We start from the raw sequence: 19,913 nt of genomic DNA on the forward strand, positions 1-19,913 counted from the left end.
AATTGCCCATGTCTCAGAGCCACAAATGTGCTACAGTGGTTTGAGTAGTGTTATAGAGAACTCCTGTTGATGTCTCAGCAATTAAATTTGCCTGATGAAAATCCTACAAAATCCATACGGGTCGCTATCGGGCACCTTCACCATGTACACAAATCAGCGGTCCATTATTTACATGACCCGTGTATAGATATCTAATGCCACATGCCTGCACAAACTTACCAACAAACTGTTGGATCCCTGATATGCAGAGTCAGTGATGCAAAGATATATGAACAAACTGTTAAGCAGGTAGTCATAATGTTCTGAGTCATCAGTGTATACGCTGCACAACAGGATTTCTTTTGGAAAACCCCATATTTCCCACCCATTGCAATGTGTAAGTACAAAATTAGGCCCAGTGGTGCATATATCAGTACTCTGTAATGGTGCAGAAGCTTGGCAACCTGTGACATTGCCCTCAGGCTCGGTAATGAGTCAGACAGCAAGGTGTCGGCACTTCTGAAAAAAAAAGGCCACAGCTCAGAAGTGGCATGTAAGGTGAGTTAAGAATGTCACATTGGCACCAAATTTCACCACAGTTCTGCCCAGTCACATGATGGGAAGGTCATCATACCTTCTCTTACCTACGTTCCACACCTTCTTCTGACTCCTATCCGATGGCTGTCAGAATGGTAACACCCAGCATTGAAATCATGCTGTTTTCTTATGAGTGTCTAAGGAAAACATTCAAGATGTACCACTGCACAGAATTGGCACAAAAAATCTCCAGAGGTTGGCACAGAGGGCATCAGTGAAACCACTCCTTTCCCTGGGGCATTGATTTCCATACATTTTGTGGTCGAAAACAACAGTATGCAGTGAGATGAGTGACAGGCAGACATTCTTCAGAACCTTTGACACTGCTGACACCCTCAAGGGTTCCAACCCTTCTGTAAGGACATTGTGGGGCTGTATCCCCATCAAACATGATCACTCCCATTTGGAGCACAGTATGACTACAAATTTTGCTCTTGTCTACAGGTTGAACCTCTAGTGAACATTCAGAACCATTCAACAAAATATGATAGTGACCCAAAGCAGGGAAGGGTGCTTATGCTTTTCAGCACTTTTGCTTTGTGTCCTCCTGTGGCGTCGTCACGGGGGCTGCAGCACTGACACACATGTGAATAAAATGACGAAGGGTCCCTCTAAGACTTCCCAGTTCCAAAACCATAATGTATGAGACAGGCAAAATACCCTCAGACTTCAAGAAGAGTATAATAATTCCAATCCCAAAGAAAGCAGGTGTTGACAAATGTGAAAATTCCTGAACTATCAGTTTAATAAGTCACAGCTGCAAAATACTAATGTGAATTCTTTACAGACAAATGGAAAAACCAGTAAAAGCCGACCTCAGGGAAGATCAGTTTGGATTCTATAGAAATATTGGAACACATGAGGCAATACTGACCCTACGACTTATCTTAGCAGAAAGATTAAGAAAAGGCAAATCTACGTTTCTAACATTTGTAGACTTAGAGAAAGCTTTTGACAATGTTGACTGGAATACTCTCTTTCAAATTCTGAATGTGGCAGGGGTCAAATACAGAGAGCAAAAGGCTATTTACAATTTGTACAGAAACCAGATGGCAGTTATAAGAGTCGAGGGGCATGAAAGGGACTGCTTGGGAAGGGAGTGAGACAAGGTTGTAGCCTCTCCCTGATCTTATTCAATCTGTATATTGAGCAAGCAGTAAAGGAAACAAAAGAAAAATTCGGAGTAGGTATTAAAATTCACAGAGAAGAAATAAAAACTTTAAGGTTCACCAATGACATTGTAATTCTGTCAGAGACAGCAAAGAACTTGGAAGAGCAGTTGAACAGAATGGACAGTGTCTTGAAAGGAGGATATAAGATGAACATCAACAAAAGCAAAACGAGGATAATGGAATGTAGTCAAATTAAGTTGGGTGATGCTGAGGGAATTAGATTAGGACATGAGACACTTAAAGTAGTAAAGGAGTTTTGCTATTTGGGGAGCAAAATAACTGATGATGGTTGAAGTAGAGAGGATATAAAATGTAGACTGGCAATGGCAAGGAAAGCGTTTCTGAAGAAGAGAAATTTGTTAACATCAAGTATAGATTTAAGTGTGAGGAAGTCGTTTCTGAAAGTATTTGTATGGAGTGTAGCCATGTATGGAAGTGAAAAATGGGTGATAAACAGTTTGGACAAGAAGAGAATAGAAGCATGTGAAATGCGGTGCTACAGAAGAATGCTGAAGATTAGATGGGTAGATCACATAACTAATGAGGAGGTATTGAATAGAATTGGGGAGAAGATGAGTTTGTGGCACAACTTGACTAGAAGAAGGGATCAGTTGGTAGGACATGTTCTGAGACATCAAGGGATCACCAATTTAATATTGAAGGGCAGCACAGAGGGTAAAAATTGTAGAGAGAAACCAAGAGATGAATACACTAAGCAGATTCAGAAGGATGTAGGCTGCAGTACGTACTGGGAGATGAAGCAGCTTGCACAGGATAGAGTAGCATGGAGAGCTGCATCAAACCAGTCTCAGGATTGAAGACCACAACAACAAGAACAATGTCCTTAGAGAAGGATTGAAATGCCCAAGGGTATCAGCAGTGTCAAAAGTTGTCAAGAATGTATTCCTGTTACTCATTGCACACTGCTAACTGCTGTTTATGACTGCAAAATGCGTGGGAATCAGTATCCCAGGGAAAGACGTGGTTTCAATGAGGGCCCCGTCATGTTACGCCCTGTGGGCTGTTTGTGCTGATTCTGAGCAGCAGTGTGTCTGGAGGGTTTTCCTCAGCCACTCATAAGAAAACTGCATGAATTCAGTGCTGTGTGTCATGGTTCTGATCTCCATCACAAACTGGTCGAGAGGAGGGATAAAATGTGGGTAAGCAGGGCATGATGACCTTCCTATCATGTGATATGTCAATGGTGGCATTGGGCAGAATTGTGGTGAAACTCAGTGCCAATGTGACATCATTAACCCATTATGAACCTTTTTTATCATTATGTCTCAACACCTTGCTGTTTGAAGCACCATCGAGCCTGCAGGTGATGTTACAGGGCTACATACTTTTGCACCATTACACTTTTGAGCCAAATTTCAAACTTAAGCATCACAATGGGTGGGAATTAAGGGGTTTTGAAAAAGTGATCCTTTAGTTCTGTTGTTCAGTGTATTAACTTCTGACTGGTTTTATGTGGCCCACTAGGAATTCTTGTGCAGTGTCAATCTCTTCATCTCAGAGTAGCACTTGCATTCCATGTCCTCAATTATTTGTTGGGTATATTCCAATCTTTGTCTTCCTGTATAATTTTTATGCTGTATGGCTCCCTCTAGTACCACAGAAGCTATTCGCTGATGTCTTAAAATATGTCCTATCATCCTACCTCTTCTTCTTACCAATACTTTTGACAGTCTCATAGATTCTACAGACCAACTTCACTAGTCTTTTGTTGTCACTTCCCCCAGTGATTTTAGAAATTCTGAAGGAAATTCATCTATCATTTCTGTCTTACTAGACTACAAGTCTTCAAAAACTTTGCTAAACTCTGTTTCAAATGTAGACTTCCTTTCTCTTCCATTTCAGCCCTCTTCTCACAGATTCTGCAGGGAACTTCCCCATTTCTTACCTTATCAGTACACCTGACTTTCAACATTCTTCTATAGCACTGCCCCCCATCCCAAATGCTTTAATTCTATTCTTTTCCAATTTTTCCCCAGTTTGTGTTTCATTACCATACAATGCTCTGCTCAAAACTTACATTCTCAGAAGTTTCTTCCTCAATACCAATAGACTTCTTTTGGCTAGAAATACTCTCTTTACCAGTGCTTGTCTGCTTTTTATGTCCACCTTGCTCCATCCATCATAGATTACTTTGCTTCCTAGGTAGAAGAATTCCTTAACTTTATCTACTTCTTGGTCACCAATTTTGATGTTAAGTTTGTCACTAACCACAGTGCTGTTACTCCTCATTACTACTGTCTTTCTTTGGTTTACTCTCAATCTGTACTATGTAATCATTAGACTGTTCATTCCATTGAGCATGTTCTGTAATTCTTCTTCCCTTTCTCTAAAAATAATAGTGTCATCAGTGAGTATCGTCATTGATATTCTTTCACCCTGAATTTTAATCCCACTCTTGATCCTTTCTTTTATTTTCACCATTGCTTCTCCGATATCTAGATTGAACAGTAGGAGCAAAAGACTGCATCGCTGTATCACACCCTTTTTAATCCGAGTGCTTTATTCCTGGTCTTCCATTCTTATTGTTCCTTCTTGATTTTTATACATATTGTATGTTATCCATATTTCCTTTTAGCTCACTCTTATTTTTCTTAGAATTTTGAACATTTTGCCCCATTTTACACTGTTGAATTCTTTTTCCAGGCCAACCAATCCTATGAAAGTGTCTTGCTTGTATTATCAACTGCAATGTTAGAACTGCCTCTATGGTGCCTTTATCTTCCCTAAAATTTAACTGATCACCATTGCTGTTTTTGGGATTGCTTGAATGATATTTTTCCAATAATTTGTCTCCAGTTGCATAGATTCTACACACCAATTTGAATAGTCATTTGGTTGCTACTTCCTCCAATGATCTTAGAAATTCTGAAGGAAAGTCATCTATCATTTCTGTCCTATTTGATTACAAGTCTTTAAAAACTTTGTTACACTCTGACTTTAATGCAGGATCCCTTTTTCTTCCATTTCAGCCCTAATTTCTTCTTCTATCATGTTATCAGGCAACTCATCCCCCTCAGAGAGACCTTCAGAATACTCTTTACATCCATGCATTCTTTTCTCTTAACAGTAGAATTCCGATTGCACTCTTAATGGTACCAACATTGCTTTTAATTTTGCTGAAGGTTCTTACGACTTTTCTATATAGTGAATTAATCCTTCCAATAGCTATTTCTTTTTCAGTTTCTTCACAATTTTCCTGCAGCCATTTCACCTTGGCTTCTCAGTATTTCTCTTCTGTTACCCAAGGTTTCTTTGCAGTTATTTTCCTTGTACCTATATTAGCTTGTCCAGCTTCAATGACTGCTGTTTTCAGTATGTCCATCCCTCTTCAACAGAACTGTGTATTTGTGGTATTAATTGTCACAGTATCTACAGCATAACACAGCTGAAAACATGCCTCATCATTTCCCAGTACTTCAGTTTACTCTTCATCATTGTGATCTGAGTGTATATCTGCTCTTGGATATGCCTTACAATCCAATATCTGATTTCAGAATCCCTGTTGACCATTATGTAATGCAACTGGTATCTTCCATGTCTCAAGGTCTTTTCAAAATATACCACCTCCTATTGTGATTTTTTAACTGTGTATTCGCTACTACAAACCGAAATTTATTGCAGGACTCAATTAGTCTTCCTCCTCCATCAGGACTACTACCACATCCATATTCTCCAGTAACTTTTTCTTCCATTCCTTCTCCTACTTCTGTGTTCCATGCCTTATGATCTTTAGATTTCCATCTTTATTTACATGCTGTATTACCTATTCCAGATCCTCTTTAAATTCTCTGCTTCTTCATCTTCTGCTTTTGATATCCACATATTCACTGGAATTACTGTTGTTAGAGTTGATTTACTGTTGATTTTGATGAGAACAACCCTATCACTGAACTGTTCACAGTAACTCACTCACTGTCCTACCTTTCTATTCATAACAAATTCTACTTCTGTTATACCATTCCTACTGCTTTTGATGTTATTTATCTGAGCATAAATCGCTGTCTTCTTTTCATTTCACTTCAGTGGCCCCTCTTATATGTAGATTGCACCTTTTCATTTCCCTTTTTTAGATTTTGTAACTTTTCTACCACATTAAAGCATCTAACATTCCATGCTCTGATTCATGGAATGTTATTCTTTCATTGGTTATTCCATCTTTTTCTCATGGTCACCTCCACCTTGCCAGTCCCCTTCCAGAGATCCAAAAGGGGGACTAGTCCAGAATCTTTTGCCAAATGGAGAACTCGTCATGACATTTTTTTTCAATTACAAGTCACATGTTCTGTGACTACACATTATTATGTTTCTTTAATGCAGTGGTTTCCATTGCCATCTGCATCCTCATGCCATTGATTGTAACTGTTTCTTCCCAAGGGCAAGAGGATGCTTTTATCAGGCTATAAATACTGTTATAATTAAATGAAATGTATTAGAAAAGCCTCAAATCTACACATTTCTATTAATTTTCTAGTCAATAACCATCAGTGTCTGAGCTAAGGGATAGGTGGTGGGGTGGGAAGGTGGGGAGCTTATGTTAGTTTAATGGTGAATAATAAAATAGATTAGAGATTTTGTTACTAATGATTCTGAGTACAGTTACATCTAGTCAGTACACATTACATGTATTGGATTTTTTGGAAGCGACAGTGAATTGATATGTGTATATGTTTGGGAGGGGAGGATATGAGACTGCCGGCCACGGTGGCCGTGCGGTTCTAGGTGCTCCAGTCCGGAGCCGCGCTGCTGCTACGGTCGCAGGTTCGAATCCTGCCTCGGGCATGGGTGTTTGTGATGTCCTTAGGTTAGTTAGGTTTAAGTAGTTCTAAGTTCTAGGGGACTGATGACCACAGCAGCTGAGTGCCATAGTGCTCCGAGCCATTTGAACCATTTTTGAGGATATGAGATTGGTTTGTGAAGACTTTTTTTTCTAGGAGTGAACAGCTACCTTTTCTGTTGTCATCCCTAATATGAGAGTTGCACCTTGTTGGTTACACCCTTAATACTCATTCAAATTTAATTATTTGTCTGATCTCTTAACCAGCAGACAAATCTCCTCTGCATAAAAACAAGTGTCTGAGGTCCCAGCCAACCGATGACACTGTCTTGAAATCCATCACAGTCAAAGCATTTCGAGTTATAAGTAGGCATGGAAATCACTTGAAGCCAAGTCTGAGTTAAAGGGTGAATATTTCAAAATGGCAAATTTGAACTGAAATCATGCAGAGTGGCTGAACATTTACATGCAAAAACTCAACATTTGCGATTGAGCAACTCTGACACTGGTTTTGGATTACCCACTTCAGATGTCTTAATGTGCAACAGTAGGCTTCAGAATTTAATGTCAGTTCAAAGTTCAATAAAATCCATTAACAAAATTCCTTAACTGTGGTGCATTAGATTGTCAAAATTCTGAACCGGTTGAGGGCCCTGTCCATAGTGTTCCAAACATTCTCAGCTGGGGAGAGATCTGGCGACCTTGCTAATTGAGGCAAGGTTTGGCAAGGATGAAGACAAGCAGTAGGAACTCTCGCCATCTGCAGGCAGCATTATCTTGTTGAAATGTAAGCTCAGGATAGCTTGTCATTAAGTGCAACAAAACAGGGCATAGAATATTGTCAATCTACCGTTGTGCTGTACAGGAACCATGAATGACAACCAAACAGGTATTTGTATGAAAAGAAATCACACCCAGATCGCTTCTGTTGTATGGTGGGCAGTAGTCAGGTTGGTACCTCACTGTTGTCTGGGGCATCTCCAAACATGTCTTCCACCTGGAATCTCATTGACTGGAGTAGAATTGTCATCAGTGATGAATCCCACTTCAAACTTAGCTCTGATGGCCAGCTTGGACATGTCCCTAGACATCCTGGATGGCTGTGCAATACAAATCTGACAGTTGACACAATATTCTATTAAATAAATTAGAAGCATTAGGAATAAGATGGGTAGCTAACAACTGGTTTCGATCATACCTAACAGATAGGGCTCAAAGAGTAGAGATAACACATACTTGAAATAGATCTAAACATTTAGTAAAACACTTATCAGAACCAAAATACATTAATATAGGGGTTCTGCAAGGTAGCATATTAGGACCAATACTGTTCCTGATATACATCAATGACTTTCGCCGTAGTGTTACTCATGGTGAAAAAATCCACTTCGCTGATGACAGCAATATTATAGTCACTGAGAAAACAAGAGGACTCCTTGCCGAGAAAGCAAATGAAACTCTCAAGGAAGTTTATGATCAGTCAATAATTAATAAAATGACATTTAACATAAAGAAAACTAATGCCATGAATTTAAGTCTGAAGAGGAAAAATGACAATGTTAAATTAAATGTAGATGGCACTCTATAGACTGTGTAACAAATGCAAAATTTCTAGGAATGAATATTGATTCTCAGTTGAAGTGGTGTGAACACACAAAGGTACTTGCAAACAGAGTGTCATCAGCATGTTATGCCCTTCGAATCCTATCATCAGTGTGTAACATGCAGTGTCTTTTAGTTACATATTATTCAAATGTACACTCAATTCTTAACTATGAAATTCTTTTTTGGGGAACAAATGCACAAAATGTGAACACAGTTTTCAAACTCCAGAAAAGAGCCATAAGAATAATAACCAAAAATACTAGTCGAGCTCATTGAAAAGATCTGTTCAGAACACTGGGGATCTTAACTGCTCCATGTGAATACATTTACCGGTCAGTTGTACACATAAAAAATAACATTGGTAATTACTGCACAAACAGCTCTGTCAATGACCATGCAGCAAGAGATAGACTCAACTTACATTTACCAATAAAAAATAAACATAAAACTCAAAACAGCATTTTCTACCAAGGAATAAAGCTGTACAATAAATTATCAAAAGAGATTAAAGAAATTGCCAAAATACACTTATTTAAAAAGGCAGCTAAAAAGTGCCTGTTATGCAATACATTTTATACATTGAAGGATTACTTAGCTAAAACAGAGTTGGGGTTTGATAAAAAATGTTACACAAATAAATATTAATAATAATGATAATAAAATATCCAGTGTGTGCAGTGACTGACAGTGAAATATGAGTGAACAATGTGGCATTACATTATTTAATAAGTTATTTGTCAAAAAAAGTATTGTATACCAGAAGTAAATCTAATGATTGTCTCTAACTAGAAGTCTGTAAATATATGTGTATACAAATTAGCTTATTTTAAATTGATCTAAATTTGTAAATACTTTCACATGTCCTATATCCTAGTAAAAAGAGACCTACAGATGAATAAAGCTACTACTACAACCAGGAATGATGGCCTCGGTGCCATTTTGTTGTCATATGCAGCACCCTTACAGCACAGCAGTATCTCAATGATAGTCTATGCATTGTTTCATTGTATTCAATAGCAAGACATCCTGGGCTTACATTTTGGCAAGATAATGCCCACCTGCACATGGTGAGGGTTTCTACTGCTTGTCTTCATATTTGGCAATCCCTACCTTGACCAGCAAGGTCACCAGACATCTCCCCAATTGAGAATATTTGGAGCATTGTGATTATGTAGAATGTTACCTACCATCACATGTTCTGGTTCAAATGGTTCAAATGGCTCTGAGCACTATGGGACTCAACTGCTGAGGTCATTAGTCCCCTAGAACTTAGAACTAGTTAAACCTAACTAACCTAAGGATATCACAAACATCCATGCCCGAGGCAGGATTCGAACCTGCGACCGTAGCGGTCTTGCGGTTCCAGACTGCAGCGCCTTTAACCGCACGGCCACTTCGGCCGGCTCACATGTTCTGTCTACAGTGAAATATAGAGGAGGTGATGTTAAGATATGGAGGTGTTATTTGTGGTTAGGGTGTGATCCCCTTATTGTACTTAAGAATATGCTAAATGTAAAGAGGTGGGTACATATTTTACAGCATTTTGTACTGTGTACAGTAGAGGATCAGTTTGAACATGAAGCCATTTTATATCACAACGACAATATACCCTATCACAACACAGCATCTGTGAAGCAATAACATTCCTGATTGGGCTGGCTTGCCCAGAGTCCCAACCTGAACCCAGTAGAACACCTGCATTAGAACACTGATTTTGCCCCAGATACCAGTGTCTAGCATGATTAACTAGTTTTGGCTCTTGAGGAAAAATGGGCTGCAATTCCCACACAGGCATGCAGACGCATTGTTGAAAGTGCTCTAAGGTAAAAGGAGGACACAACCGAAGTTAGTGTCACTGGTAGGTGTCTTGATACTTTTGGTCACATAGTATACAGGGTGATCCATTGATTGTGACTGGGCCAAATATCTCACAAAATAAGCATCAAACGAGAAAACTACAAAGAACGAAACTCGTCCAGCTTGAAGGGAGAAACCAGTGGCACTATAGTTGGTCCGCTAGATGGCGCTGCCATAGGTCAAATGTATATAAACTGTGTTTTTTAAAAATAGGAACCCCCATTTTTCATTACATATTTGGGTAGCACGCAAAGAAATATGAATGTTTTAATTGGGCCACTTTTATCGCTTTGTAATAGATGGCACTGTAATAGCCACAAACATATGGCTCACAATTTTAGACAAACAGTTGGTAACAGGTAGGTTTTTTAAATTAAAATACAGAACGTACGTACATTTGAACATTTTATTTCGGTTGTTCCAATGTGATACATGTACCTTTGTGAACTTATCATTTCTGAGAATGCATGCTGTTACAGCATGATTACCTGTAAATACCACATTAATGCAATAAATGCTCAAAATGATGTCCATCAATCTCAATGCATTTGACAGTATGTGCAATTTCATTCCTTTCAACAGCGAGTAGTTCACCTTCTGTAATGTTCGCACATGCATTGACAATGCGCTGACACATGTTGACAGGTGTTGTCAGTGGATCACGATAGCAAATATCCTTCAACTTTGCCCACAGAAATAAATCCGGGGATGTCAGATCCGGTGAATGTACGGGCCATGGTATGGTGCTTCGACAACCAATCCACCTTTCATGAAATATGCTATTCAATACCACTTCAACCGCACGCGAGCTATGTGCCGGACATCCATCATGTTGGAAGTACATCGCCATTCTGTCATGCACTGAAACATCTTGTACTAACATCGGTAGAACATTACGTAGGAAATCAGTATACATTGCACCATTTAGATTGCCATCGATAAAATAGAGGCCAATTATCCTTCCTCCCATAATGCCGCACCATACATTAACCCGCCAAGGCTGCTGATGTTCCACTTGTCCCAGCCATTGTGGATTTTCCGTTGCCCAATAGTGCATATTATGCCAGTTTACGTTACCACTGCTGGTGAATGACTCTTCATCGCTAAATAGAACGTGTGCAAAAAATCTGTCATTGTCCCATAATTTCTCTTGTGCCCAGTGGCAGAACTGTACACGACGTTCTAAGTCGTCGCCATGCAATTCCTGGTGCACAGAAATATGGTACGAGTGCAATCAATGTTGATGTAGCAGTCTCAACACTGACATTTTTGAGATTCCCGATTCTCGCGCAATTTGTCTGCTACTGATGTGCGGATTAGCTGCAACAGCAGCTAAAACATCTACTTGGGCATCATCATTTGTTGCAGGTTGTGGTCGATGTTTCACATGTGGCTGAACACTTCCTGCTTCCTTAAATAACGTAACTATCCGGCGAACAGTTTGGACACATGGATGATGTCATCCAGGATACCGAGCAGCATACATAGCACATGCCCATTGGGCATTTTGATCACAGTAGCCATACATCAACACGATATCGACCTTTTCTGCAATTGATAAATGGTCCATTTTAACACGTGTAATGTATCACAATTTGTCTGCTACTGATGTGCGGATTAGCTGTGACAGCAGCTAAAACATCTACTTGGGCATCATCATTTGTTGCAGGTCATGGTTGATGTTTCACATGTGGCTGAACACTTCCTGTTTCCTTAAATAACGTCCACACTGGCGGAATGCCACATGATACCCTCCTTATACGTTTGTGACAATTACAGCGCCATCTATCACAAAGCAAAAAAAGTGGTCGAACTAAAACATTCATATTTCTTTACGTACTACACAAATATGTAACAAAAAATGGGGTCCTATTGAAAAAATGCAGTTGATATCCGTTTGACCTATGGCAGCGCCATCTAGCGGGCCAACCATAGCGCCATCTGGTTTCCCCCTTCAGGCTAGACGAGTTTTGTTCTGTGTAGTTTTTTCATTTGATGCTTATTTCCTGAAATATTTGGCCTGGTCACTATCAATGGGCCACCCTGTATATGTAAACATGTCCAGTTCTTACAGAGACATGTTTCCCAAAATTTAAGGTGCTGTGGTATACATTCTTGTACTATTTATCATTTAAGTACAAATGTAGAGTTATAATGAAGGGATTAAAACAGACTGGAATGGAACAGCATGCACACTTAACAAGGGCAACATTTGGGGATGCTACATCAGTTTTATTGAACTGGCACTGCTACAATCCAATAGCAAAAGGCACAGTGATCATATGATCCAGATCTTTGCCATGAGCTGTTCCAGCCTGCTGTGTTTTAATTATTTTATTGTAACTCGACATTTGCACTTTGATGATAAGTAAGAGGACACATGACAACGCAAAAACTTGCAAACATGACTGTAACTATCACATTTGTTAACATCCATTGTTCCAAGCTAATGTTTAGCTTTTTGACACATAACAGCTCAGGTATAACTCTTATGAATCTACTGGTCACAATTTTCTGTTATTCAGTGTTGTTTCTCCTGTGGCTTGTGCTTCTGTAGTCTTCATATTCACCAACCTTTGAGCATTGATTAGTTACGTAGTTAGTTAGTTACTTTCATGTTCCATGGATCATTTGCACAATAACCTGTAATAATGTGGAATGAGTCGTTTTACATTCACATCGCAAATTAATGACTATGTGCTGAACAAATACAAGTTCTTATTTTGTTTTATTATTGTTATTATTATTATTATTATTATTCTTTCTTTCTTTTCTCAGACGTTATGTCTGGTCAAAAATGGAAAGTGACGCGCACCTTGATCAAGCGTGACTTCCTTTTAACTGTACGGTATATGTTATATTGCATTTAGGAACTTTCGGGTAATTGAACATGTATCAATAGTTACGGATTTCTGTAGTTGTATATATAAGTTTGGATGTAGCTGTATTGCATTGATGTACTGGTGGATATTGTGTGATATGACTCCTGTAGTTGATAGTATAATTGGTATAATGTCAACTTCATCCTGATGCCACATGTCCTTGACTTCCTCAGCCAGCTGGATGTATTTTTCAATTTTTTCTCTAGTTTTCTTTTGTATATTTGCTGTATTGGGTATGGACATTTCTATTAGTTGTGTTAATTTCTTCTTTTTATTGGTGAGTGTGATGTCAGATTTGTTATGTGGTGTTGTTTTATCTGTTATAATGGTTCCTTTCCAGTATAATTTGTATTCATCATTCTCCAGTACATTTTGTGGTGCATACTTGTATGTGGGAACGTGTTGTTTTATAAGTTTATGTTGTAAAGCAAGCTGTTGATGTATTATTTTTGCTACATTGTCATGTTTTCTGGGGTATTCTGTATTTGCTAGTATTGTACACCCGCTTGTGATGTGATCTACTGTTTCTATGTGTTGTTTGCAAAGTCTGCATTTATCTGTTGTGGTATTGGGATCTTTAATAATATGCTTGCTGTAATATCTCGTGTTTATTGTTTGATTCTGTATTGCAATCATGAATCCTTCCGTCTCACTGTATATATTGCCTTTTCTTAGCCATGTGTTGGATGCGTCTTGATCGATGTGTGGCTGTATTAGATGATACAGGTGCTTGCCATGTAGTGTTTTCTTTTTCCAATTTACTTTCTTTGTATCTGTTGATGTTATGTGATCTAAAGGGTTGTAGAAGTGGTTATGAAATTGCAGTGGTGTAGCCGATGTATTTATATGAGTGATTGTTTTGTGTATTTTGCTAGTTTCTGCTCGTTCTAGAAAGAATTTTCTTAAATTGTCTACCTTTCCATAATGTAGGTTTTTTATGTCGATAAATCCCCTTCCTCCTTCCTTTCTGCTTAATGTGAATCTTTCAGTTGCTGAATGTATGTGATGTATTCTATATTTGTGGCATTGTGATCGTGTAAGTGTATTGAGTGTTTCTAGGTCTGTGTTACTCCATTTCACTACTCCAAATGAGTAGGTCAATATTGGTATAGCATAAGTATTTATAGCTTTTGTCTTGTTTCTTGCTGTCAATTCTGTTTTCAGTATTTTTGTTAGACTTTGTCTATATTTTTCTTTTAGTTCTTCTTTAATATTTGTATTATCTATTCCTATTTTTTGTCTGTATCCTAGATATTTATAGGCATCTGTTTTTTCCATTGCTTCTATGCAGTCACTGTGGTTATCCGATATGTAATCTTCCTGTTTCGTGTGTTTTCCCTTGGTATGCTATTTTTCTTACATTTGTCTGTTCCAAAAGCCATATTTATATCATTGCTGAATACTTCTGTTATCTTTAGTAATTGTTTGAGTTGTTGATTTGTTGCTGCCAGTAGTTTTAGATCATCCATGTATAGCAAATGTGTGATTTTGTGTGGGTATGTTCCAGTAATATTGTATCCATAATTTGTATTATTTAGCATGTTGGATATTGTTATTATTATTATTGTGGTTGTTGTTGTTGTTACTGTTATTATTATTATTATTATTATTATGTTAATACTTCTATGGAATAGAAGGAGCAGTCAAGGAGAAACCTTTTCAGTTTGTTTTCAAACTTTACTTTGCTGTTTGTCAGACTTTTATGAGGTGCTACCAAAAATATCCAAGAATTTCCTGCTAAAAATCAGAAAACTATACTTACATCCTAATGTCCTCTGTCACCTCCAGACTAGCCACCTTTGGCATGCATGAAATGATCCCAGCATTGTTTCCATCTATGAAACCACTCCTGGAAGTTTGAAGGGTGAAGGGTGTTCAGGACCCATTGTGATTCCCCTTGGATATCTTCAATCAAGTCAAAACATCACTTTTTCAATACGAATTTCATCTTTAGTAACAGGTAGAAGTTGTACAGGGCTACATCTGGTGAGTAGGGAGAGTGGTGGGTCATTACTATTTTGTTTGTTGGCCAGGAATTCTTCCATAATGAGCCAGGTGTACACAGGTGCATTGTCATGATGTACTAACAAGTCTTTCTTTCTCCGCAACTCTGGCTATTTACACTGAATGTTTTCTGTCGCTCATGTCAGAACCTTGCAGTAAAACTGCCTGTTGCTAGTTGGATCAGGTGGAACAAACCCCTTATGTACTATTCCCCAAATATAAAAAAAATGACCAGCATTGACTTTACATTGGTGTAAACTTGTTGAGCTTTGTCCTGATACACACCACTACAACTCACAACTGCATGCGCCAAAGACAACACGACATTTTGCCACAGTAGTTAGGCTGTGTGCCTTGAGACATTAGTGGCAGAATGTTGTAGTGCTACTGGTTTGACAGGTACAATGAATTTTTTCAGATATTTTGGGTAGCATCTCGTATGTCACTGGGTGAGTTACGAAAAATTTTATTTGTGATATTGTGCACCCCATTTTGTGCAAAAGACAGCCTTAATGTGGAGTAATGAATGTCATTTCTCCTTCAGTTACTGTAATAATATATGTCATAGTTCCTTTTGAACTGCAGTGGATTATTTCCAACAAACTTCATAAGGGAATAAATATACTGTGAAGCAGAAGTCATAATGCCCAATGTCTTAAATAGGTGTCTACAAGACAACTGTGGGCAAGCACCACATATTATTCTTCCTGCATTTTTATTTTATTTTTTTTATTTTTGAGCAATGAAGACTTTCTTTTTTAAAGATGAACTATCATAGAACATTATTCCACATGACATTATTGAACAGAAATATGCAAAATATGTCAACTTCCTGATTTGTCTCTCCCCAAAATTTGCAGTGATTCTAAGTGCCAGCTGATAAATTGTCTTTATGGTGGTAGAACAGTGAAATCTACATATTGCAAACCAGTTTTCATATGTTTTTAACCATTCAAACTGGGCTACTTCCCTCATAATTATAAGCTTCACATTTGTTTAGGGTTTCACTAGCAATTCTCACTTTGAATAACCGCTGCAGGTGACAGGAACATTGTGGCTTTGCTGTTGCCACATCTCTTAAAGCACTTACCTATTGTATGAAGCAGTAAAACACATATTCTGCCCATGCCACTCTGCCCCCACTCTAGCATTTCCCTCCCTACATGAAAATGAAAGCCACTTTCTGTGTAGCCCTCACTTTTGTGCCTTGTAATGTGTACTAAACATTGGCTAAGTTTCATGTAATTTGGCACATCACTTTACTATTGTTCCATCTGATTCATCACAGGATGTCGGAGGATAAAAGCAGTCAAGTAGATGGCAGCACGCAGGAACTGGCAAAACCGGTGCAGGACCAAGGGAGTCAAGCGACAAACCACAGAGACGAGGCCCAGGAGGAAATAAAAAGACTGCAAGAACAGATCAAGGTAAAGAGACACTGGAAAGCAGCTAGGGACACCTCACCTCATTATTCTGCCAATGCAAATTTCTCAAAGATACTTTATACCTTGTGCAGTAATCAACATACTCATACATTGAGGTGTCAAAAATCATGGGATACCTCCTAATATTGTGTTGGACCTTCTTTTGCCTGACATAGTGCAGCAACTCGATGTAGCACGGATTCAACAAGTCACTGGTAGTCCCATGCAGAAATATTGAGCCACGGTTTCTCTATAGCCGTCCACGATTTCAGGATTTTGGGCACAAACTAGCCTCCTGATTATGTTCCATAAATGTTCAGTGGGGTTCAGGTCAGGTGATCTGGTTGGCCAAATTATTCGCTCAAATTGTCCAGAATGTTCTTCAGACCAGTTGCGAACAGTTGGGGCCCAGTGACATGACACATTGTCATCCATAAAAGTTCTATAGTTGTTTGGGAACATAGCATCCATGAGTGGCTGCTGTTGGTCTCCAAGCAGCCAAACCCATCCATTTTCAGTCAATGATCAGTTCAGCTGGACCAGAGGACCAAATGCATTCCATGAAAACACAGCCCACACCAATATGGAGCCACCACCAGCTTGCACAGTGCCTAGTGACAACTTGGGTCTGTGAGTTTGTGAGGTCTGTGCCACACACAAAACCTACAATCAGCTCTTACCAACTGAAACCAGGACTCATCTGACCAGGCCACAACTTTCCAGCCAACTAGGCTCCGACCGATATGATCACAAGCCCAAGACAGTTACTGCAGGTGATGTCAAGCTACACTACTGGCCATTAAAATTGTTAAACCAAGAAGAAATGCAGATGATAAACGGGTATTCATTGGACAAATATATTATACTAGAACTGCCATCTTATTACATTTTCACGCAATTTGGGTGCATAGATCCTGAGAAATCAGTACCCAGAACAACCACTTCTGGCCGTAATAACGGCCTTGATATGCCTGGGCATTGAGTCAATCAGAGCTTGGATGGCGTGTACAGGTACAGCTGCCCATGCAGCTACAACACGATACCACAGTTCATCAAGAGTAGTGACTGGCGTATTGTGACTAGCCAGTTGCTCAGCCACCATTGACCAGACGTTTTCAATTGGTGAGAGATCTGGAGAATGTGCTGGCCAGGGCAGCAATTGAACATTTTCTGTATCCAGAAAGGCCCATACAGGACCTGCAACATGTGGTCGTGCATTATCCTGCTGAAATTTAGGGTTCAAAAATGGTTCAAATGGTTCTGATGGCTATGGGACTTAACTTATGAGGTCATCAGTCCCCTAGAACTTAGAACTGCTTAAACCTAACTAACCTAAGGACATCACACGCATCGATGCCCGAGGCAGGATTCAAACCTGTGATCGTAGCAGTCACGCAGTTCCAGACTGTAGCACCTAGAACCGCTCAGCCACCCCGGTGGTGAAATGTAGGGTTTCACAGGGATCAAATGAAGGGTAGAGCCATGGGTTGTAACACATCTGAAATGTAAAGTCCACTGCTCAAAGTGCCGTCAATGCGAACAAGAGGTGACTGAGAACTGTAACCGATGGCACCCCATACCATTACGCTGGGTGATACGCCAGTATGGCGATGATGAATACCCGCTTCCAATATGCGTTCACTGTGATGTCACCAAACATGGATGTGACCATCATGATACTGTAAACAGAACCTGGATTCATCCAAAAAAATGACGTTTTGCCATTCATGCACCCAGGTTTGTTGTTGAGTACACCATCACAGGCGCTCCTGTCTGTGATGCAGTGTCAAGGGTAACCGCAGCTGTGGTCTCTGAGCTGATAGTCCATGCTGCTGCAAATGTCATTGAACTGTTCGTGCAGATGATTATTGTCTTGCAAACTCCCCATTTGTTGACTCAAGGATCGAGACATGGCTGCACAGTCCATTACAGCCATGCGGATAACATGCCTGTCATCTTGACTGCTAGTGATACGAGGCCATTGGGATCCAGCACGGCGTTCCTTATTACCCTCCTGAACCCACCGATTCCATATTCTGCTAACAGTCATTGGATCTCGACCAACACGACCAGCAATGTCGCGATACGATAAACCACAATCATGATAGGCTACAATCCGACCTTTATAAAGTCGGAAACGTGATGGTACGCATTTCTCCTCCTTACACGAGGCATCACAACAATGTTTCACCAGGCAACGCCGGTCAACTGCTGTTTGTGTATGAGAAATCGGTTTGAAACTTTCCTCATGTCAGCACGTTGTAGGTGTCACCACTGGCGCCGACCTTGTGTGAATGCTCTGTAAAGCTAATCATATGCATATCACAGCATCTTCTTCCTGTCGGTAAAATTTCGTGTCTGTAGCATGTCATCTTTGTGGTGTAGCAATTTTAATGGCCAGTAGTGTATTAGCAAAGGCTCACACATCGGTCGTCTGCTGCCATAGCCCATTAACACCAAATTTTGCTGCACTATCCTAATGGCTACATTTATTGTATCTCCCACATTGATTTCTGTATTTATTTTACACAGTGTTGCTTGTCTGTGAGCACTGACAACTCTATGCAAATGCTGTTGCTCTCGTTCATTAAGTGAAGGCCTTCAGCCACTGCTTGTCCTTGGTGAAGGGCAATGCCTGAAATCTCGTATTCTCAGAACACTCTTGACACTGTGTATCTCAGAATATTGTTTTCCCTAATTATTTCTAAAATGTAATGTCCCACACATCTAGCTCCAAAGCATTCAAAGTCTGTTGATTCCTGTTGTATGGCCATAATCATGTTGGAAACGTTTTTACAGGAATCGTCTGAGTGCAAATGACAGCTCCACCTGATTATACCTTGTGTACACAATACTAATGCCATCTGTATATGTGCATATTACTATCCCATGATGTTTGTCACCTCAGTGTAATAGGCTCCCATACTCAAGGAGTGAATGTTGGACAGCAGTTGCAGGAATCCTGCATCACCACTTATGGCAAGATACTAGTGGAGGTGGTTTGCTGTTGCCTTCGCCGAACTTGATATGTAGTGTCATGTGGTTTAGTGTGATGAGTGCTTGCACAGTGCAGTGTCGGTTCATGTTGTTTTGGGTGAAGGGAAGGGAGAAGGTGGAACACAATGCTGGAACATAGCCTACTATTTTCAAACAGTGCCAAGAGGACTGCCAACCTCAATGTCCCCATCCAATGAATGGATCACCATCAACAGTTTCATGTGCCCTCACTTCATGAAACATTGTGGAGAGGTTTGGAATTTAATGCAGGACATTGGCACAAGGACTGGTGATCAGGAACTTTTATGTCACCACCCATCTTCCCCTTGTTGCCCAAATACTGGAAGTGAGAATTTTTGCCACCAGGGTTCAGACCGGATTATGTCCACATCAGTTATGGGCGCAAGTAGTAATTGACATAATGTCAAATGAGGTGATTGCAGACACTAGGGGGGGGGGGATTTCAGACAGTATGGTGTATTTGCTATTTCCTGCTTCGCAATAATGAATTTCTGCTCATTTTCATTTCTGCATGCCACTTATTTTAAGCACAAAATTGTTTTATCGCATGCCATGACTTTTATTTTTGGTTGATTGTTTA

General features: G+C 39.6%; 1 protein-coding gene across 1 annotated transcript in view; it reads left to right on the forward strand.

Moving 5' to 3' along the window:
• The window catches only part of LOC124552574, a 71,184-nt gene that overhangs the window by 19,541 nt on the left and 31,730 nt on the right, over positions 1-19,913 (forward strand). The window contains exon 2 of the mRNA XM_047126897.1: positions 16,180-16,318. Within this exon, the coding sequence (XP_046982853.1) occupies positions 16,181-16,318 (138 nt within the window). The 5' untranslated portion in view covers position 16,180. The remainder of the gene's footprint in view (positions 1-16,179; positions 16,319-19,913) is intronic.

The sequence above is a fragment of the Schistocerca americana genome, chromosome 10, assembly GCF_021461395.2.
Source record: "Schistocerca americana isolate TAMUIC-IGC-003095 chromosome 10, iqSchAmer2.1, whole genome shotgun sequence".
In the NCBI taxonomy this organism is placed as follows: Eukaryota; Metazoa; Arthropoda; class Insecta; order Orthoptera; family Acrididae; genus Schistocerca; species Schistocerca americana.